The 22446-nt window shown below is 42.6% G+C and overlaps 1 protein-coding gene across 1 annotated transcript; it reads right to left on the bottom strand.

Annotated features, from left to right (window-relative positions):
• Positions 1–12720: 12720 nt before the first annotated feature.
• Positions 12721–21271, bottom strand: LOC143649099 (retinal-specific phospholipid-transporting ATPase ABCA4-like). The gene is made up of 4 exons (XM_077119352.1): positions 20822–21271; positions 20469–20659; positions 17408–17584; positions 12721–13193 (listed from the first exon to the last, which is right to left on the bottom strand). The coding sequence occupies exons 1-4, from the start codon at positions 21269–21271 to the stop codon at positions 12992–12994; spliced, it is 1020 nt and encodes a 339-aa protein (XP_076975467.1). The 3' UTR covers positions 12721–12991.
• Between the last annotated feature and the right edge of the window lie 1175 nt (positions 21272–22446).

Genomic DNA, 22446 nt, shown 5'->3' with positions numbered 1-22446 from the left:
TAGGAGCTGGAACAGTGCTCAGGTAAGACGTCATAAAAGTCTGTATCAGAGAAAGGACTGTGATAAAAGCAAAACAAGGGGGCATTTGGAAACAACTTTCTTATGTTGGAAGCTGTGTCTTGGCAACTGGCAGAAAACAGAGTGAAGGAGCAGGAGGGGGGTTCTGAGATTTTGAGCCTCTAGTACAGGGAGAAGAATCACGCTTTAACAGAACAAGAAAATCAGTTCAGAATTTCAGAGAGTGATGCCCATTAAATAGCAAAAATCATAAATGTACCTTATAATTGTATAGAATTCTGCAGTTCTCAAAGCTCCTCACCTTTGGAGTGCTAAATACCACTGGCTAATCCAAAAAAGGAACCCCCCTCCAAATGAGACTTAAAGTATTTCAGGATTTTCCTAGTTCTTTGGTGACATTTTTGCCCAAGTTTAAAAAATCAGTCAACTTACCAATCATGCAACTTTGTTTCTACAGCACTCCTTATACAGTCAGCTGTAGGGACAAGCATGGCTGTTTGGAGCTAGGCCTTCAGACACTCACAGGTTGAAGTAGGAATCGATGCCCTCCCTACATGGTGGTGCCCTGGCGGTAAGACATAGAGCTTAAGGACAACATACTGTAGGACCTCTTGTGTGAGGCATGGTAGATATGAGAGGCAGTAAAAAACATGGCTAAGTTACTAACTGGAATACGGGTCCGCAATGTATGGCCTGTGGGCCAAACCCCTCCGTGGCCATTTGCTAATGGAATGTCCATGACTGCTTCTGCGCTTCAACAGCAGAGTTGAGTAGCTGGGCCAGAGACTACAAAATTGAAATATTTACTATCTGGTCCTTTGCAGAAAAAGTTTGCTGATCTCTGCACTAAAACGTCAGTACCATGAAGACAAGGACTGGGTTTTGTTCACCACTATAGTCCCAGAACCTGGAGACTTGCCCCTCTTGGTTTTCTCTTTTCGGACCTCAATGTCATCTCCTCCCCTTTCTCCCTTACTCTTACTTCTCTGGTAGTTGTAAGAGGATTGTCTTGGTATTAGTACTACTCAGGACCAAAGAGACTGACAAGCTCTATAGGAAAATGAGAACAGCATCACTGCTAAGTGGCATGCCTGGAATGTTGTCTGACAAGGTAAAGTCTGTGCAATGCTTTGTGGATGAAAACTGCCCTCTGAAACTCAGTAGGACTCCAAACTATGGGATTTGGTGACAATAAGTTGTGATCACTTATTAATCACAAAAGTATAAAACCAAGAGGGTGGCTCTAGTTTGCTTAAAGCTTGAGTCACTGGACAGATACCTCAATGCCTTGGTATCAGGCAACTGCTCAGAAAGCTGAGCATGTATGCTGCTGGACCTTTGGAAAGGCTCTGAGAGAAAGGCTGTTAGGGGATCCTCATACGATATATGTCTTAATACTTAAAAGTTATAAATCAAGCTAACAAACTGCTAAATAAGGGCCCTTCACAGTGACCTAGGTTCAAATTCAGACTTCTTGGATTTCTTGGAATTCATCATTGGACTATGGTGGTGCCGAATCAGTTGCCTCATGGCTCATGTCCCGTCTCTTCTTCCCTTCCCTGTTTCACCAGGGGGTCTCAATTGCCTTCTACAGACACTAGCCTGCATGTAAAAGGGCCATCCTTGACCAGGAAAGATGCCCACACAGGTCCTAAAAGCAGGCTTCAAACCTTTCGGGCAGGGACTCTGTGGACACCACTCTGGGGAAGTGAAGCAAGCAGAGGAGGTCCAGAGTGTTAAGTTTTACTCATGATCTCTTTTTTAATACAATTTACAACCTCATTCTCATTTCTGGTCTGATTATACAAGTGCTAAGTAGCAGAAAGTTCTGGAATAAATGCATAAAAAGAAAAGAGACAATGCTGTGAAGCTAAATGCTTGTAAGAGATTTTATGAGGGTGGGGAAAAGAGCCTTGGATATAGAATGACAAAGTAACTGGAAGGTTTTTGCTAAAGTTCTTTCAGTCATCTTTGTCCTTTGCAGATGAATTCAGGGTAGTTAAAGAACCACATCCACATCCCCTGCCCACCCAGCTTTTATTTTGTCTGTAGGTGCTTCTCTGTATAGCTCGCCCACCTCCTCTTCTATAATCTAATCGCCCACGGTTGTCAGCAGATCTCAGCTGGACTGTTGTTTCTGCATCAAAGCAAGCCAAAGCATTTCTGATAACATCTTCTGGGTCAGTGCTATTTATCTTACCATAGTGAGGACATGGTGAAATTCTTTGTACCATCAAGGTATGTATTATTTGGATTCTTCTCCAGAGAAGCAAACATATTATGCAAATCTTCCTTGTCAATGAATCCATCTCTGTTCTGATTGATCATTCTGAAGGCCTCTTTGGACACCTGGATCTGTGACTGGTCAAACATGGCAAACACGTTGGATATTTGTTGCTGAGTGGCCATGGCCATGTAGATATCTTCCTTTGGCCCCAGCAAGTCTGGATATTAGCAGCAGCAGCAGCAGCAGCAGCAAGAACAGCAACAGCAAATGTTAAAAATGTGAGCCATTTGTTTGCTTAAGGACTGCCCTTGCCTGTCTCAGGTTGAGTTTTGGAAAGGAAAAGGATCATTATATTTTCTCTGTTCTCGTCATATCTGTTCACCATGTATCTTAACCACACCAAAAATGCCTAATCACACTTAAGTCTCCGGGCTGGCTAAGTTTTCAAGTTGGGAGGAATAATGTCCTTTCTTAAAGGCAGGTTATCTGCCCTGGTCCAAATGAGATATAATTTTCCATGGCCCTCTGTGGGATTTACCCCTTTCCTAGGACTGTTAGTGCCTAAAAGCACTCAGGGACAGCATTCCCACTTCTCATCTTAAATTGGTGAAAACAGACTAATCCTTCTATTTTATTTCAGTTTATATGATCTCAAGGGAAAAACTAGGCCAGGCTTCAGTTTTTAAATGCTCTTGGTCAGTGAAGGGTACGCCCAGAAGCTGTCAATTCTCCTGAGTAGCGATTCTTTCTGCCTTCCTTTTTATTAAAGTCTCTTGGCAGCTAAGGTAGGCAACCATCTCAGACCAGAGGGCAAGAAAGACTTTTTCTCTTTCTCTTAAAGGAAGGGCCTTGGGTGGGGCACCACTGCCGGACAGTTGATGTGGAATGTGTCCATCCTCTTCTGGAAGGGCTGTCCAAAAATTGTGGGGGAAAGTATTACATAGTAAATTCAACCTTTAATCACAGGAGTTTAGATAGGGATCGTTTTGGAGAGTAACAGGGTGAGGCCAAAGGGGAGAAAAGCTCCTGAGAGAAAGAAGGTTGACTTGGGTCAGCCCGAGCCCCTTTGACCTGAAGGCACAGGATGAGGGAAATGGGCTACAGCACTTTCCCCAGCTCTCATCATACCAGTGGACTAATTTCTCCTCCTCTCTTGTTCTTCCTTTTCTTGTTGCTCTTTTAAGCTGTCAGTGGATCTTTTGGCTCAATTCTGGCCTGTTTGGCTACACCTAATTATTTCCAGTCAGGATGTTTCTCTTCTAACTTGCACAACCTACCACAAATGACTGCTGGTGTCCTCCTTCCTATTCGGTCTTCTTCCCCATAACATTGTAGTTGCTAATTTAAATTTCAAAACCACACAGCATGCCACAGTGTGATGTAAGGATCAGCAGCACACTCCTTGGCTTTCTCAACCTTCAATTCTGACCCTAGTGGAAATGGTTTTATGGTTTTGGTCAATTGGTAGATTAAAAAAAAAAAAGTCAAAACCAGAGTAAACTGTGAGGCTATCTAAGTGGTTTATAATCTTGATTGGTAGTTAGCTGCCAAGCATCTATTATGTGCAGGATTTACAGTCATGTAGCCCTCTGCCCCCTGGAAAAGCATGCGATTCTCATTGCTGAGGTAAAACTTTCCCACTTTGTCATGTTCTTTCCTCAGTAAAAGTTACTGGGATTCAACTCCATTTTTCTGTCCCCTCCCTCCCTCGCCTCTGGGGGCTGGGGTCCATCCATAGTAAAACATGATTTAAGGAGCACTATTTTAGGTCATGGAGAGGAGACAGCTTTGGCAAGGAAGTCCGTTTGCTCTCCTCATCCATAAGTCTCTTGAAGTGGTTTAGTTAAAACTATTGTTTGTCTGATTCTTGGTGAGTTTTATGTGCACAACTAGATGTCCTGTGACCTTTCTCTTCTACTATCACTGCAAAAGGTGCACACCTCCACTGTGTCTGAATAGCACTGCACTATAAGAGTGCGGCCTTGGACTTCCGGAGAAGATGGTGGCTTAGTAAGACACGCGGATCTTAAGTTTCTCGTCCAGGACAGCTACTAGGGGAGTAGAAACAATACAGAACAGCTCCCAAAGCCATGACAGAGATAAAAAAGACAGCGTACCCCATCCTGGAATGGCTGGCTGGCTGAGAGAACCCGCTCTGGTGAGATCGCCGAGGGGCGCGGGCTTCACCGGGCGGGGCGGCAAGCGGCCGGAGTCACTCCCTTCCCCCTCCTCGGGCCGGCTGGGAGAATTGGACAGGCGGTCCCCTCAAACCGTGGCGGCTGGCACCCACACCACGCGCGGCCCCCCGGACCAACTGAGAGAATTGGATCGGAAACCCCTAGGCCGCGGAGAATGGCGATGGGGGGGGAACCCCTTCCAAACCCGTGACTCTCCAGGAACGTGCACTCTTCCGGGCGGGCCGCTGCCGCTGGAGCCCCGGGCTGACTAGGAAATTCGGACAGGCGCTTTCCCGGGCTGCGGCGGCCAGCGACCCTCCCCGCGTTCGGACCCCAGGCCGGCTGGCACTCTTCCAAGCCACTTCGGCTAGCGAACCTCCCGGACGGCGAGAGTTTTCCAAAGTTAAAGGACCCACAGCACCTTTTACTGGTGGGACCTGCAGACAAATGTGTGCCACGAGCGCCACCTACTGGGCAGGATAAGAAAAACAGAACCTAGAGATTTCACAGAAAAATCTTACAACCTTGTTGGGTCCGACACCCAGGGAAATCTGACTAAATGCCCAGACGCCAGCAGCAGAAGATAACTGTCCACACTCAGAAGATTGAGAATATGGCCCAGTCAAAGGAACAAACCAATAGTTCAAATGAGATACAAGAGCTGAGACAACTAATGCTGAATATACGAACAGAAATGGAAAACCTCTTCAAAAATGAAATCGATAAATTGAGAGAGGACATGAAGAAGACATGGGCTGAACATAAAGAAGAAATAGAAAAACTGAAAAAACAAATCACAGAACTTATGGAAGTGAAGGATAAAGTAGAAAAGATGGAAAAAACAATGGATACCTACAATGATAGATTCAAAGAGACAGAAGATAGAATTAGTGATTTGGAGGATGAAACATCTGAATTCCAAAAAGAAACAGAAAATATCGGGAAAAGAATGGAAAAATTTGAATAGGGTATCAGGGAACTCAAGGACAATATGAACCGCACAAATATACGTGTTGTGGGTGTCCCAGAAGGAGAAGAGAAGGGAAAAGGAGGAGAAAAACTAATGGAAGAAATTATCACTGAAAATTTCCCAACTCTTATGAAAGACCTAAAATTACAGATCCAAGAAGTGCAGCACACCCCAAAGAGATTAGACCCAAATAGGCGTTCTCCAAGACACTTACTAGTTAGAATGTCAGAGGTCAAAGAGAAAGAGAGGATCTTGAAAGCAGCAAGAGAAAAATAATCCATCACATACAAGGGAAACCCAATAAGACTATGTGTAGATTTCTCAACAGAAACCATGGAAGCTAGAAGACAGTGGGATGATATATTTAAATTACTAAAAGAGAAAAACTGCCAACCAAGACTCCTATATCCAGCAAAATTATCCTTCAAAAATGAGGGAGAAATTAAAACATTCTCAGACAAAAAGTCACTGAGAGAATTTGTGACCAAGAGACCAGCTTGCAAGAAATATTAAAAGGAGCACTAGAGTCAGATACAAAAAGACAGAAGAGAGAGGTATGGAGAAGAGTGTAGAAAGAAGGAAAATCAGATATGATATATATAATACAAAAGGCAAAATGTTAGAGGAAAATATTATCCAAACAGTAATAACACTAAATGTCAATGGACTGAATTCCCCAATCAAAAGACATAGATTGGCAGAATGGATTAAAAAACAGGATCCTTCTATATGCTGTCTACAGGAAACACATCTTAGACCCAAAGATAAACAGGTTGAAAGTGAAAGGTTGGGAAAAGATATTTCATGCAAATAACAACCAGAAAAGAGCAGGAGTGGCTACACTAATATCCAACAAATTAGACTTCAAATGTAAAGCAGTTAAAAGAGACAAAGAAGGACACTATATACTAATAAAAGGAACAATTAAACAAGAAGACATAACAATCATAAATATGTACGCACCAAACCAGAATGCCCCAAAATACGTGAGAAATACACTGCAAACACTGAAAAGGGAAATAGACACATATACCATAATAGTTGGAGACTTCAATTCACCACTCTCATCAATGGACAGAACATCTAGACAGAGGATCAATAAAGAAACAGAGAATCTGAATATTACTATAAAGGAGCTAGACTTAACAGACATTTATAGGACATTACATCCCACAACAGCAGGATACACCTTTTTCTCAAGTGCTCATGGATCATTCTCAAAGATAGACCATATGCTGGGTCACAAAGCAAGTCTTAACAAATTTAAAAAGATTGAAATCATACACAACACTTTCTCGGATCATAAAGGAATGAAGTTGGAAATCAATAATAGGCAGAGTGCCAGAAAATTCACAAATACGTGGAGGCTCAACAACACACTCCTAAACAACGACTGGGTCAAAGAAGAAATTGCAAGAGAAATTAGCAAATACCTCGAGGCGAATGAAAATGAAAACACAACATATCAAAACTTATGGGACGCAGCAAAGGCAGTGCTAAGAGGGAAATTTATTGCCCTAAATGCCTATATCAGAAAAGAAGAAAAGGCAAAAATGCAGGAATTAACTGTCCACTTGGAAGAACTGGAGAAAGAACAGCAAACTAATCCCAAAGCAAGCAAAAGGAAAGAAATAACAAAGATTAGAGCAGAAATAAATGAAATTGAAAACATGAAAACAATAGAGAAAATCAATAAGGCCAGAAGTTGGTTCTATGAGAAAATCAATAAGATTGATGGGCCCTTAGCAAGATTGACAAAAAGAAGAAGAGAGAGGATGCAAATAATTAGGATCAGAAATGGAAGAGGAGACATAACTACTGACCTCACAGAAATAAAGGAGGTAATAACAGGATACTATGAACAACTTTACGCTAATAAATACAACAATTTAGAGGAAATGGACGGGTTCCTGGAAAGACATGAACAACCAACTTTGACTCAAGAAGACACAGATGACCTCAACAAACCAATCACAAGTAAAGAAATTGAATCAGTCATTCAAAAGCTTCCTAAAAAGAAAAGTCCAGGACCAGACGGCTTCACATGTGAATTCTATCAAACATTCCAGAAAGAATTAGTACCAACTCTCCTCAAACTCTTCAAAAAAATCGAAGCGGAGGGAAAACTACCTAATTCATTCTATGAAGCCAACATCACCCTCATACCAAAACCAGGCAAAGATATTACAAAAAAAGAAAACTACAGGCCAATCTCTCTAATGAATATAGATGCAAAAATCCTCAATAAAATTCTAGCAAATCGTATCCAACAACACATTAAAAGAGTGCGGCCTTGACTTCTCTAAAAGTTACAAAAACACGTTGGATCTCTACTCCAACCAAGAATGCACTCTCATGTGTTCTTTCTTTTCTTTCTGCCTCCTGTCCTAATTACACCTATGAGGTAGGTACACAAATAAACTGGACAAACAGATGTGAAACCCAGATTAAGATAATACTCTATTGGCAATAAAGAATATTTACTTCCATTAACAGTTGGTTGTTTTCTTCAAACCTTATAAAGTAGACTTGGCACGGAATATCAAAATTAGGTCATTCGCTTCTACCCCACTGTTGCAGAATCTTGCTATGACTAGTACCCCCATGACAATAAATCTCCCAGATGCTTATGGCAACGACTGGGAGTTGCACATGCATACAAAGAACTTCTAAAACTATGCCAGATGGTGCATACCAGGGACATTAGTGAACTAAGATAGTCTGTGACAAGTACATTTGTATTTTACTTACTCCTTAAAAATAAAACACATACACACACAGAAATGCAGGTCCATTTGAGAATGAGAGAGAAGCTGAGACAAAACCTATTAGTAGAATGGACTGGGATTTCTTCTTCTGTGGTTTGCATGCAACGGGTTTCGTATTTGTTTAGTCACTTTCACCATCATGACTTGTGCTCTGTGTGAGCCATCACTTTTGATTTCCTCTTAAAAGAGCCATTTGGAGTTCACTGCACCCTCCCCATGCATTTGTTTTCTGCTGCGGGTGGATTATGTTATGCTGACTGGTTCATTCAGAGGACCATATGGGCCAAGGTCCCCCCCCCCCCCCACACACACACACACATTCGGTTGCCTATTGTTCCTTTCTTGCTGCAGCGATGGAGCAGTGTGGGCCATTCAGCAGACCTGTGGAAAACAGCAGATGGACACTCATCATCTAGGAGAGACATGCAATTGCTTTTAGACTGTGGAGGTTAAACAGTTGGCAATCAATCTCTGAAGGAAGCTCAGCCAAGGCATTGAGGTTCTGCCTCATTACCAAGATTATGGGCAGCTTATTTATCTGTGAAATGGTCAGATAATCTCTTGGGCCCCTATGGCTCTAAGATCCAAATGTTTTCTGAACACACTTATAAAGACATATGCTTTGTGCATGTATATGTACATTGCACATTAGAGGAACTAAGCTGTTCCAAAAGCTGTGGTGTCACCTTTGGCACTGTATTAGAATAATGGTGAACATAGCCATTGCCTCTCTACTCATACTTGGGGAGGGTACAGTGATAGAAAATCAAAATAAACAGAATAATTAGATTATGACAGTGCTTTGAAGGAACTCAACAGGAAACTATGATAGAGAATAACAGGTGTGTGTGTTTGTGTGTGTGTGTATGTGAATGAAAACAATGAAGACAAGCCCACCAGGCTTCTTTACCTCTTGTACCCTTTACATGGAATGCTCTTCCCCTAACATCCATATGGCTCACTTTCTCACCTCCTTTAGGTCTTCACTCAAAACTCGCCTCTTCTGTGAGGCTTTTCTTGGGCCACTTTACCTAAAAGTGCAAACTCCACCCCAACAATTTTCCCTGCTTTATTTTTCTCCTAAGGACTTTTCACTCTCTAATAAACTATATATTTTAATATTTATATATTTATTGTTTATCTCTCCCACTAGAATGTAACTCCACAAAGGAAGGGATCTTACTATTTTTTTAAAAAGTTTTATTTGGAAATAGTTTCAAACCTACAGAAATGTTAAGAACAGTAAGAACAGCACAAGTAACAGTCACACACACTCGTTCTCTTTCACACACACACACACGCAAATTTTTTCTGATCCATTTGAGGATAAGTTATACATCATGGCCTTTCACTCCTAAATACTTCAGTGTGCATTTTCTAAGAATAAAGATAATCTCTTAAATAATCACAAGACAGCTATTGACATCAGTAAAACTAATGTTATCATGAGACTTTTAATCTACCGTTAATAGTTTGGTTTTGTCAATTGGCCCAATAATTTTCTTCATAATTTTTTTATCTCCACCATAGAATGTAGTCTAGTGTCAGGTATTATTTCATCATTACGTCCATTTAGTCTTCTGTAATCAGGAACATTTCCATAGCCTTTCTTTGTCCTTTATGCCTTGATATATATATATTTTTTCTGTTTAACTTTTTTTTTTTTAATTAACGGAAAGAAAGAAAAAAAAAAGAAATTAACACAACATTTAGAAATCCTACCGTTCTACATATGCACTCAGCAATTCTTAACATCATCACATAGATGCATGATCATCGTTTCTTAGTACATTTGCATCGGTTTAGAGGAACTAGCAACACAACAGAAAAAGATATAAAATGTTAATATAGAGAAAAGAAATAAAAGTAGTAATAATAGTAAAAAAAAACCCTATAGCTCAGATGCAGCTTCATTCAGTGTTTTAACATGATTACTTTACAATTAGGTATTATTGTGCTGTCCATTTTTGAGTTTTTGTATCTAGTCCTGTTGCACAGTCTGTATCCCTTCCGCTCCAATTATCCATTATCTTACCCTGTTTCTAACTCCTGCTGGACTCTGTTACCAATGACATATTTCAAGTTTATTCTCGAATGTCCGTTCACATCAGTGGGACCATACAGTATTTGTCCTTTAGTTTTTGGCTGGACTCACTCAGCATAATATTCTCTAGGTCCATCCATGTTATTACATGCTTCATAAGTTTATTCTGTCTTAAAGCTGCATAATATTCCATCGTATGTATATACCACAGTTTATTTAGCCATTCTTCTGTTGATGGACATTTTGGCTGTTTCCATCTCTTTGCAACTGTAAATAACACTGCTATAAACATTGGTGTGCAAATGTCCGTTTGTGTCTTTGCCCTTAAGTCCTTTGAGTAGATACCTAGCAATGGTATTGCTGGGTCGTATGGCAATTCTATATTCAGCTTTTTGAGGAACCGCCAAACTGCCTTCCACAGTGGTTGCACCCTTTGACATTCCCACCAACAGTGGATAAGTGTGCCTCTTTCTCCGCATCCTCTCCAGCACTTGTCATTTTCTGTTTTGTTGATAATGGCCATTCTGGTGGGTGTGAGATGATATCTCATTGTGGTTTTTTTTTTTCATTGTGGTTTTGATTTGCATTTCTCTCATGGCCAGGGACATTGAGCATCTCTTCATGTGCCTCTTGGCCATCCGTATTTCCTCTTCTGGTTATGCCTTGATATTTTTGAACGATACAGTGCCAGCTTTAATAGAATGTTCCTCATATGGAGTTGTCTCCTCATGATAAGAGTCAGGTCACACATTTTCAATCAGAATACTACATAGGTAAAATTGTGTCCTTCTCCAAGTATCACATCTGGAGGCATGAGATATCCCTCTGCTCCTCACTGGTGATGTTAATTTTCACAACCCAGTCAAAGTGTCATCTAATTTCTCTATTGTATTATTATGTTTTCCCCTGGCAACCAATAAGACATTTGTGGGGAGACACTTTTAAACTATACAGATATCCTGCTGCTCATAAAAAATGTCCCTTCAATTTAGCACACATTCATACATCTTGAATAATGTAAAGATGGCTTTACTATGATGATTGCAAAATGCTGATTTACCAACTCTAAAACTTCTTTCACACTATAAGTTGGCTCTCAGCATTTAACTGTATCAAGAGACTTTCCTTCTCTTCTATTTATTTATCTATTTATGAACTAAATAGACTTGTGAATTCCTACTTTTTCCCAATTACTTATAATTTAACATTGTATTTAATTATGTTGATGTGCAAACTGTCCCATAATTAGTCATTGGGAGTTCTTCCTGGTTCCTATGTTCTTGTAACATGCCATGTATATATGTAACATATCATATCTTATTATGCCTAACTTTCTGGCATAATAAGATGTTCCAGCTCATTTTATATCTATGTTGGCCCAGTGCTGCAATCAGTCATTTATCTGAGGAGCCATGGTCCCTTTAAGTTGGGAATGGTATTAGAGTTCAAAATCTGGGCACTAAGTGTGCTCACTGCTACTGGGATATTTTTGCTTCTTGTTCCCTTTCAAAGGACCAAGCTAAGAAATATATACATGCATATAAATGTATGCATACACAAACATACATATGTGCATATCCATATACAGCCTATATACAATATATATGAGCATATATACATCATGCACTAACATAAACATATATAAATATTTTAGAAACCATGACTTTCCAGTGATATCTCCCATTCCAGTCCATCTTCATGGTGTTCTTTCTTGCTCCCCATCCCTTCTATATTTGGTAGTTCCGGCTCCTTCCATGAAAATTCTGGCTTCCAACAACATTGACACATTTACCCATTTGCCCAATCTTAAAACACATGTAAAATTGTTTTAGAATTGCGTTGCTGATAAAACTGTAAAAAACAAACATACTAAAAAGATCTCAGAATTTGTCTATAGTTTCCTCTGCATTATCCCACTCTGCATAAGACTGAGGATATATAGTCAAATACTATGTCCCTCACTTATGTGTATTAGTTCTTTCTTTTCTCTCTCTTTCAGTGTGATTGGGTTTTCATTTGAAATAAGACTTGGTTATTCTGTTTCACTTTGCTTAAAGTGGTTAGGTTTTGTGTTTGTTCTTGTTTTTACCCCTTTCCCATATTTAATAATTTAATTTTATTTTTTGAATATGTAGAACATTAACATGCTTCCAAAAGTCTGAACTATATGAAAAAATATCTGCAGAGAAGTGTTATCCTCTCCCATCTCCCTTTCCCCTCATTTCTCTCTCAAGATCACCAAACTCAGTGTTTTCTGATTTATTTTTCCTGTATTTCTATTTGTAAAGATAAGCAGATAGAAGTATGTGTATTCTTCTTATTTTTCCTTTTTTCTTAAACAAAAGCAGTATACCACATACATTCATTTCCACTTTGCTTGTTTCCTTTAACAATATCTCTTAGAAATACTCTATATCAGTTCATACAGATCGTCCACATTCTTTTTTTATAGCTGCATAAGACTTCATTGTTTTTATGTACCATAAATTATTCAACCCATATACTATAGTTGAGTATTTAAGTAGTTTCCAATATTTTCGGATTACAAATGCACCTTATACATATGCATTTTGTAATGTTGGAAGTGGGACTGCTTGGTCTAAAGGTAAATGCATATACAGTTTTTAGATATGAGAGCAGGGATTTATTTTTTTTGTCTGTTTTGTTCACTGCTACATCCCTAGCTCCTAGAATAGTACTTGGCATACTAGACACTCAGTAAGCATTTGTTAAATGAATGAATTGATAGTGATGTCCCAGCTTTTGCACTCAGTGATGAATTTGCTCTTATGAAACAGGCTTATGGTTTACCAAACTCCAAAGTGGCCACAGCAAACCAGTCTTTACCCTCTCAGTTTCCTCTGCTGGTACACCTTGAAGCCGGGCATAAAGGTAAAGATGTTCTCGCCCTGTGAGCAGGTCATCGATTGCATCAAACTGAGGACAATAGCCCATGTTTTGATGGGCATCAGAAATACTGGTTAAAATACTGCAAGAAGAAAAAAACAATTGATGAGTCTCCTTCACAGAGGCGTTACTAAAGAGCTAGGGCAGGAGAGACTTCTGCCAACAGAATAAAGAAGCTGTCTTTTCTCCCACTTTGCTTGAGAAATGTCACCAACTTTTGGGAATCTAAGCAGGGGCCCTTTGGTTAGAAACTGGTGAGCTTCAGAAGTCCTGAGCGTTGCATCCAGTCAGATCCTTCCCAGTTTTGAAGTCTAGGATAAATTTAATACCTGTTACCCAAGTCATCTTTGTTTTTTATTGCCTCACTTCACATGCAAGTTTAAAAACAAAGGGGGAATCAGGTTTATGAAAATAATCACAGGTTTTTCTCCTTTTCAGATATTTAAGGAGTAACTGGAGAAGATGTGTGCTCCCAACAAAAGTAAACTTTTCCATTCTTATTTGTTGGCAAATACAGTAAATAAAAGGGGAATTAATCAGATTACGCAGAGCAGGAGTCAGGTGGGGAGCAGGGATGGAGTGGATTGGGTACTTTCAATTCCCTTTAACTAACACACTCTCCACCACTAGAAAATATATCGCTCTAGAGGGAAATAAATGCCCACAGACTATTTGGTCTAACCTCTCTCCCACCACCCCCCCTTTCAGCTTAGGGCCTATGACTAAAGGCTGGATATAATAGGTTGGGGCAAAGAAAGCCCATGTAGTCCCCACTGTGACAAAAGCTACTTCACATATGACTGGGCACCCCACCCAGAGAAGCAAGGAGGCTTAGCCAAATTCATAAGAGTTACCCTCCCCCCGCCCTGGCACTCCCAATCCTGTGACTTAAACCTATAGTTTTTCCTAGCTTCTAGTCCAGCTCAGTTTTGTCTTCTGGATATCAGACTTGTGTCTCATTTGGATTATGGCTTGATGTCTCATGGTAAACTCCTGTTGCATCTCACTCCTGTCCCACCATGACTCATTCTGCTATCATCATGAAGTCATCTGCTGGGTTGCAGTCTATGCTGGATCTGCAGGTGAAACAGACCCAGCCATGGCCTGCTTCTACCTCTGCCAATCTCTTTGGCCAGGGAACCAATTCCATGCAAACAGTGGCCCTCAGGTGAGGCAAGGAGGCCCAGTCAAGAAGATGCCATGTCAGAAGTGCTTGACCCACTTAAAAACCAGGGCAGGGGCTTCTGGGCACATCTAATGTGTACAAACATTACTGTTTAAGGAGCAGCAAGGAAAGAGGCAAACAAGCAAGAGTTTGTCCTCTCTGTCCTGTCCCTTAGAGGACTAGTTGGCCAAACATGCCTTATTACACAGTGCAGTCAGTAGTCACCGCCCCCCACCCCAAAATCCAAGGGCACGTGCCTGTTTTCCTTTTTTTTTTTAATCATTCCATTCTACATATACAATCAGTAATTCTTAATATCATCACATAGTTGCATATTCATCATTTCTTAGTACATTTGCATCGATTTAGAAAAAGAAATAAAAAGACAACAGAAAAAGAAATAAAATGATAATAGAGAAAAAAAAGACTATACATACCATACCCCTTACCCCTTGCTTTCATTTACCACTAGCATTTCAAACTGAATTTATTTTAACATTTGTTCCCCCTATTATTTATTTTTATTCCATATGTTCTACTCTTCTGTTGATATAGTAGCTAAAAGGAGCATCAGACATAAGGTTTTCACATTCACAGAGTCTCATTGCGAAAGCTGTATCATTGTTCAATCATCATCCAGAAACATGGCTACTGGAACACAGCACTACATTTTCAGGCAATTCCCTCGAGCCTCTCCACTACAGCCTGTTTTCCTTTTATAGTCCTAGGCTTGGCAATGCCAAGCACCAGCACAGAAGAAGCCATGCAGATAAGGGCTTACAAGTGCCCTTCAGCCCATTTCCATCTAGAAGTTTGAGCCAAAGGAAAGATGCTTCATCACAGGGGTTTTTAACCTGGGACTCAGGGATTGCTGCAGGATCATGAATGTGCTTCAGAGCTCAATAAATTCCTTGAACCTATTTGCAAGTTTGGATGCAAGTGGATAATGGGGAACAACAGTATTTTTTCTGGAAGAGGATGCAAATGTTCATCAGACACTCAAAGGAGTCCATGACTTTTAAAAGATTAAGAACTAGTAACTTAGTGCTTCCCCAAACTTTCTAAGAAAGGAGAATACTCTTAATAATTGCACTTCTGCTTATTTTTTCCAAAGAGTCTATGTCTCGGACTTTTTTGGATCTTGCTCTCCAGGAGGTACATTTCTCTACACAGATCTCTCAGGACCTCAGAGTCCCCTTCAGATATGGAGTCTGGTGATCACCCTTCCTGTGCACCTGGAACAGGGCAATGGCCCAGGCCCTGCGAGAGGCAGAGTAGGACACTCACATCTTGCCTGCCATGGTGACATCACCTGAGGTCACTGTGGTGTCCCCAGTAAGCATCTTGAATGTGGTTGTTTTGCCAGCACCATTCACTCCCAGGAGGCCAAAGCACTAAGACAGAAAGCCAGAATTGGCCCCACCCTAACAAGGTGGAGTTTCCTCATTTTTCCTCTTCCTTCCTCCTCCCCTCCCTTCCTTCTACTCATGCATTCATTTATTCAGCCTTGCAATATGCCAGGGATGATACCACATGAAAGCAAATAAGCCAGGGTTCTGCCCCCAAAGAGCTTACAGTCTATCAGGGAGAGAAAGATGGGAAACAGATGAGAGCTTTACCCACCATAGGAACTCTGATTATGAACAGCGTTCACTAGGGTTGGCTCTACATGGAGGGCCAGGAAAAGCTTCAAAGAGGATGTGACTTTCTTTTGAGTGTTAAAAGATGACATATTTTACAGGTGATCTACTCTGAAAAGGCAAAGGGGCAAGATAAGCAATGGTGAAAGAAGCTATAATGAATCAGAACTGCACACAGTTTGGTTTGATAGGAATATGGGAAGTGAGCTGGAGACAGAGAGATGATCTTGGGGACTGGGGAAGAACAGACTGTGGGGGACTCACAGGCCAAAGGGGCGGTGACTTCACTCTGAGGCAACGTGGAGTGCTGATGGGTTTAAGTGGTGACAGGTTCAGAACTGGATTTTAGAAAGGCCTCAGCTATAGCGTATAGCATGGATTGGAAGGGATCAAGGCTGGAAGCTTCAAGAATAGTTGGAAGACTATGGTAATTGTCTTAGAGAAATGGAAATAGGGGCTGTAACAAAGAAGGAGCTATAGGGTGGTGAGCAGGGGGTAGATTTAACCATAGTCAGAAACTGAGGAGGAGGTAACACAGTTTCTATATACAGTTCTACTTGGAGAATGAAAGAGGACTTAAAGTTGGAATCAAAGACATAAGTGCTTGCAGTTCCTCGAGCAGGGCTAGCTGTAGCAAAATTCTGTGTCTTTCTTTTTTCTTTTGATAAATCGGATGTAGGATAACATATGAAAAGCATCTAAACATCTAGCAAAAACAGCTATTGCAAGGTATATTCTCAATGTATCTCATCTAGGTCCTCCATGAGCTGACTTCTTTGATTTTGCTTCCTACACCTTAAGGGCTTATTTCCCAAACCAGATTATAATTTCCAATACCTTTTGCTCAAGATCCTTTTTTTTAAATGTATACAGAATTTTTGCTATGTAGATGACTGGATCATGACTCACTCTAGTGGTATAAGGCCTGAACTAGGTGTCAAATGATTTGGGTTTGTATTGCCTGCTGTATGATCTTGAGCAGCCACATTTTCCTCCCCAGGCCTCAGTTTCCTTATTTATAGTTGGTGATAAGACCCATACCAAAAGGTTGTTTTGAGGGATAAGTGAAACAATGTATGTGAGTGTTTTGAAAAGCTATGGAAGGCTGCAGAAGAAGATAAAGAGGCAGCATCAGCATGTCTGGACGTCTTAACAGGTACCAAGAAGGTCTGGGATGTCAGGCCCCAAGGCAAGTATATGGGTGGGGAGAGGCACATGGACCTGTCATCACAGAGGCCATCAGCCATGCATGGCCACAGTCACTTGAAAGCATGTAGTCTGAACTGAAATGTGCTTTGAGTATAAAATATACACTGGATTTTAAAGACTGAGCATGAGAAAAAGAATATAAAATACCTCATTAATAATGTTTTATATTGATTACAGGTTGCAATGATGATATGCTGGATATACTGGATAAAATAAAATATAGTAATTAAATTAAATGAATTTCACCTGTTTTCATGTGGCTACTAGAAAATTTAAAATTACCTATGTGGGTTGTGCTGTATTTTCCCTGGACAATGGCGCTTTAGAGGGAAGAAGAGACGTGTACCAGAATTGATAATCAGAAGCTCTTTCACGTGTGGTCTGCAGAGTACCCACCTCTCCAGGGCGGACTCCAACACACAGCCTGTTAATTGCTGGGCTGGAGGTGCCTGAATAAATCTGCAAGATGCAGGGAAACCAAATTTAGAACTGAGACAGGATTACAGCAGGGAGGGGAAGATGGAGCAAAGTCAAAGGATGGTTTAGGTAAAAACGTGTAGCATGAGGAGGTTAAATATTGACGCAGGCATCCAGAGCAGTGCTGTAAACACCAAGAAAGAACCGTGGAGGGCCCCATCATCCAGGAGCTGAGGCTGGGAGTTAACCCGCACTGGGCAGAGATGAGCAGAGAAAGATCTGGGAGGGGCTCCCAGTGAGGCCCTGTGCCAGGATGCAGGATAAACCGCAGGAAAAATGCACGGAAATCAGATGGTCTCAGAAGACAAGTTCAAAACAGAGATGAAGACCCCACCTAAAATAAGGAAAACTAACTGCTTGCTTGTTCTGCAGAAGGCAGATTACAAAGTTGTGCCTGTGGGTCCTGCAGGCATCTACCTCCAAACTCCCTCCCTTACCTTGGTCAGTGCATTTAGTCTTAAGATATCAGTTTTATTTCCCCCACTAAGGATTCTTTGTCTTTCTTCAGCCACATCATCATCTTCATCGATAACGGGTTCCATGGTGGGCTGAGCAATCCTAGGGGAAGGACGTGAGACAGGATTGGGCTGGGTGGACAGCGTCCTTGGGACTGTCCTTTTCTTACCTTTCTTACTGTCCTCCCACCTCTGCCCCAGCGTGGGCTTCTGTCCTCTAAGCTTGGATTCTAAAAAGGGCTGCCACCAGGAGGTGCATTAGGCAGAGAAATCAAGGCTCACCTCCAGGGTCAGCCCTGGGTTCCAAACCCAGCCTCCCCATGGGGCCTCGGGATGTCCCTGAACCTCTCTAACCCTTGGTTCCTTCAACCAGAAAATGGGGGAGGGGCAATAATAGTATCTATCTCATAGGATGGTGGAAAAGATGAAATTAGTTAATCCAGGATAGTAATCCTGAGTTACTATCAAACAAGCTTCCTAGTTCTTCCCTTAGAAATAGTGTCCTGTAGAAATAGTGCTGTCATCTTCCTGTCCCCTCTTGTTGCCTGGTTACCATTCTGTATGCGCCTGGCTTGACACCTGCCCCCCTCCGCCGCCCCATTATCCCATTCCCCAGCTGTGGACTTCTTGACTCCAGAGACTGCTCCTTGCTTCTCGCGTCCCCTTCAGAGCTAACGCAGAGCAGGATTCCCTCAACTGTGTTCATATCAGCTTGAAAAATGAGTCTGTTTTAGTAACGCCCCCTCCCCCCACCCTACACGCCTCTTAAAGATGTGGCTGAAACTCTAGAGGGGGCCTGCAAAGGCTGAGGGACCCCAAGGACAATTTCTCACACTGTCTCCCATAACCAGAACCACTTCCAGATCATGTCATTTTATTCCCAGTGTGTTGACACCCATTAGCTCATTTAATCATCACCACAACCCTGTGCGAGGAAGAAGGTGGACTCATTTCCAGTAAATGAATTCCCTGTGGATCAAAACCTAAAAACACTAAAAAAAAAAACAAAACAACAAAAACCTAAAAACACGTCCTCAGAGAAAAAACTCCTCCACCGAAATGAGGATGAGAGAAATGAGCCAAAATAAAGTGTCAGTGGCTGAGAGATTTCAAAGAGTTGTGAGGTTATCCTGGAGGTTATTCTTATGCATTGTACAGCTATCCTCTTTTTTTAGTTTAAGGTGTATTAGAGATGCTAGAGGTAGTGACGAAACTGCAGAGCTGTGTTCCAGTAGCCATGTTTCTTCAAGATGATTGTATAATGATAAAGCTTTCGCAATGTGACTGTGTGATTGTTGAAAACCTTGTGTCTGATGCTCCTTTTATCTATGGTATGGACAGATGAGTAAAACGTATGGATTAAAAATAAATAAGTAATAGGGGGAACAAATGTAAAAATATAATAATAGATGGATACATGGGGAAAAATGTACCTATTGCAAACTACGGACTATGGTTAACAGTAATATTTTAATATTCTTTCATTAACAGTTAACAAATGTACCACACCAATAATATGGTGGGGGGTGATAAGGAGTATGGGAGATTTTGGTTTTATTTTCTATTTTTATTTCCTTTCTGGGGTAATGAAAATGTTCCAAAATTGATCATAGGGATGTACGGATAACTATGTGATGATACTGTGAGTCAGTGATTGTATACTTCAGATGGTCTGCATGGTGTGTGAATATATCTCAATAAAACTGTATTTAAAAAAAATAAAGTGAATCATCATGGCAAAAAATAAAAAATAAAAACAAGTCCTCAGAACCGTTATGTACATAAAGTCAGACTCAGAGGAAAGCTGGGGCCGGCAGGGCCTGGGGAAGAATGGCCGACTGCTACCAGAAACGGAGGGGTCAGGCCCTTGGCACGCTGGCCTCACACGCTGCACCCAGATGACGCCTCTTTCCCTGCCCTGATAACCCGCTCCCCAGTCTCTAATTAGTATAGGGCCAGTTTTGTCTACTTTCTATTGAATACATCAATCTATTTCCTAGCACTTTGGGTATCCCTTAACTATTGGTATTTGCAATGTTATCATCCAAATTAAAATGACTGTTAATTGCATGAGAAGGATGAAATATTAGTGATCGAAAGTAATAATGCATTTAAAATATTTTAGGGGTGCGAGGGTAGTCCAGAGGAAGAATTCTCACCTGCCATGTGGGAGACCTGGGTTCGATTCCCAGCCCATGCACTTTCCTGCCCCCCTAAAAAAAAATTCAACAAATGGTGCTGCAATAACAGGCTACTCACATAGAATGAAATGTGACCCCCACATACGGCATGCAAAAAAAGAAAGACTTTCTGAGGGGGGCTCAGGGGGAAAGAGACACGGGAGGGTGCAGTGACCCTGCAGGCAGTGGGCAGGCGCAGGCACCTCGGGCCAGGGACACGGGCAGCCTTACCGTCCCTCGAGGAAGAAGCGGTGCTGGATGAGGAGGGTGAGGAGGAAGTACGCCACCCCTTCTGCCGCCAGGGCGACCAGGTTCTTCCCCACCAGGTCCCACTGGAGGGGCTGTGGAGAGCGCGCCTCGCCTGGGAGGGGGGACAGGAAGTGAGTCCGCTTCCGCTTCCGCTGCCCCGCGCCGTGTGAGAGCTGGGATGACGCGCGGCCCAGCCGGACCAGGCCTCACCCTGACAGCGTCATCTTGGGCTCCTCTAGTCCAAGGGAAAGTGGCCCTCACCCTCCTGGGCTCCTCAGCCACGGACACAGAGGCCCTCAGAGCCCTGTGAAGAGGCAGGGCGATCCCGGCCCAACACGGGGCTCCAGCGCCCAGCCCAGGCCGCAGCTCGTACAGGAATCCCATCCCGGGCCCGCCCCCCACGGCGACGCCCACCACCCACCCAAGCGGGCAGAGACTTCCGTCACGGCCTGGCCCAGCGCCAGGTCCATGAGGCCCCGGCCCAGGCAGAAGTGCGGGAAGACCGTGAGCAGCTTCCTCAGCATGGCGTTGAGCCTGAGCAGCGCCTGAAACACAGAGAACCAGGCCTGTGGGGGACGGGCCCGCCAGGCCCCCTGCCTGACCAGGGTGGGGTCCCGTCGCCCTCGGGGGGCGGGACAGAGGGAAGGCCCACGGGCAAAGCCATCTGTGCAGCCAGGCTGGCCAGAGGAGGAAACGCCGGGGTTGATGTGGACGTCCTGAAGGACTCCCGAGAGGTGACCCCGGCTTCCTGCAAGCTTCTGGAGGGCAGGGGCTGCTCCCTTCATCTGGCCAAGCTGCGTTTTCCAAAACCAACCATGCCCAGAACTGGACAGTGTGAGAACTTCCCAGTTATTTTCCTTCAAACTGCAGGTGGCTGTGGGCCACAGCAGAAATCTGCAGGGAGCAGCCTTCCCACAGTCTCCCTTGGGGAACTCTAGCAGGCTCACCTGTTAGCTGCACTGGATTTGACCCTCCAAGGCATTTGTCCCCAGGAGACGCAGCAGCTGCAGGGAGCACGGCTGGGGTCTCTTCCCTTTGGTACAGCTGTGAACCATCGTGGGGGACTCAGACTCTCCCTTCAGCTCTATCTCAGCCCAGTTAGTACTGGAGGGAGCCACAAAGTGCCTCACTCCTGGGAGCTCTTAGCATCTCCTCACAGGGGGCAGCTACCATGATCAGGGGCTGTCACCAGCAGAAAAGAAAGCTGGAGACTCAATCTGAGGTCTGTGTTGGGCTGAGGGGACTTGTCCACAGGTGGCCAGACCCTGCTGTGCCCCAGGCTCGGAGTGTTGGTCAGAGAGCGTCCCTCAAGAGAGCCAGAGGTACGCTCCCCTTCTGCCGCTATTACCTGCTGCTATTAGCAGGAAAGAATGCTCGTTTTTCCTTCTGTTCCCTTTCAGATTCCTACTCTTCTTTGGAAAGCTAGCTCAAATAGTCCCTTTTCTTATAAACCTTCCCAAATTCCATTTGGATGGAAATTCCAAATTAAAAGATCCATTTCTCTCTTACAGTACTTATCGCATCACAATGATTCATTTTTCTTACCTGCCTATTTTCTTTATTAATCCAGGAAGGCAGGAACTGTGTCCTAATTATTTTTGGGTCTTTCCTAAACATTCTTCACTGTGATTGGCTCACAGTGGGCTTGCCTATATTTATTCAATCGGATAATGAAATTCTACTTTTTCTAGGCAAGGCTCCACAAAGATTCTCCTGATCCTGCAGCCCACTTTTTTTGTCTGTTCTGATCTGTAGCATTTTATCATTTTGCTCCTTGGATGTTCAATCACACATACTCTGTCTTATGCGATCTCTTGTACCACAGTTTATATCAGTTGTTAACTTGGTATGCAGGTCATTTCCCAACTGGACTTGGAGCTCCTTGAGGGCAGGGCTCATGGGTTACACTTGTTTATACTGGCACATCCATTCCATGCTGAACACTTAGGAATTATCTTTT

Source organism: Tamandua tetradactyla, chromosome 11 (assembly GCF_023851605.1).
Source record: "Tamandua tetradactyla isolate mTamTet1 chromosome 11, mTamTet1.pri, whole genome shotgun sequence".
In the NCBI taxonomy this organism is placed as follows: domain Eukaryota; kingdom Metazoa; phylum Chordata; class Mammalia; order Pilosa; family Myrmecophagidae; genus Tamandua; species Tamandua tetradactyla.
This window is presented reverse-complemented; position numbering and strand designations above follow the sequence as displayed.

What these genes read in the sequence shown, in the direction of transcription:
- LOC143649099 (XM_077119352.1), bottom strand. Translation starts at nt 21,271, where the DNA reads ATGAAGGGAGCAGCCCCTGCCCTCCAGAAGCTTGCAGGAAGCCGGGGT. An exon ending in GCTGGGCGCTGGAGCCCCGT is followed by an intron (nt 20,660 to 20,821) that starts GTTGGGCCGGGA and finishes GCGTCATCCCAG; the next exon opens with CTCTCACACGGCGCGGGGCA. An exon ending in ATACAGCACAACCCACATAG is followed by an intron (nt 13,194 to 17,407) that starts GTAATTTTAAAT and finishes TTCTTCTTGCAG; the next exon opens with TATTTTAACCAGTATTTCTG.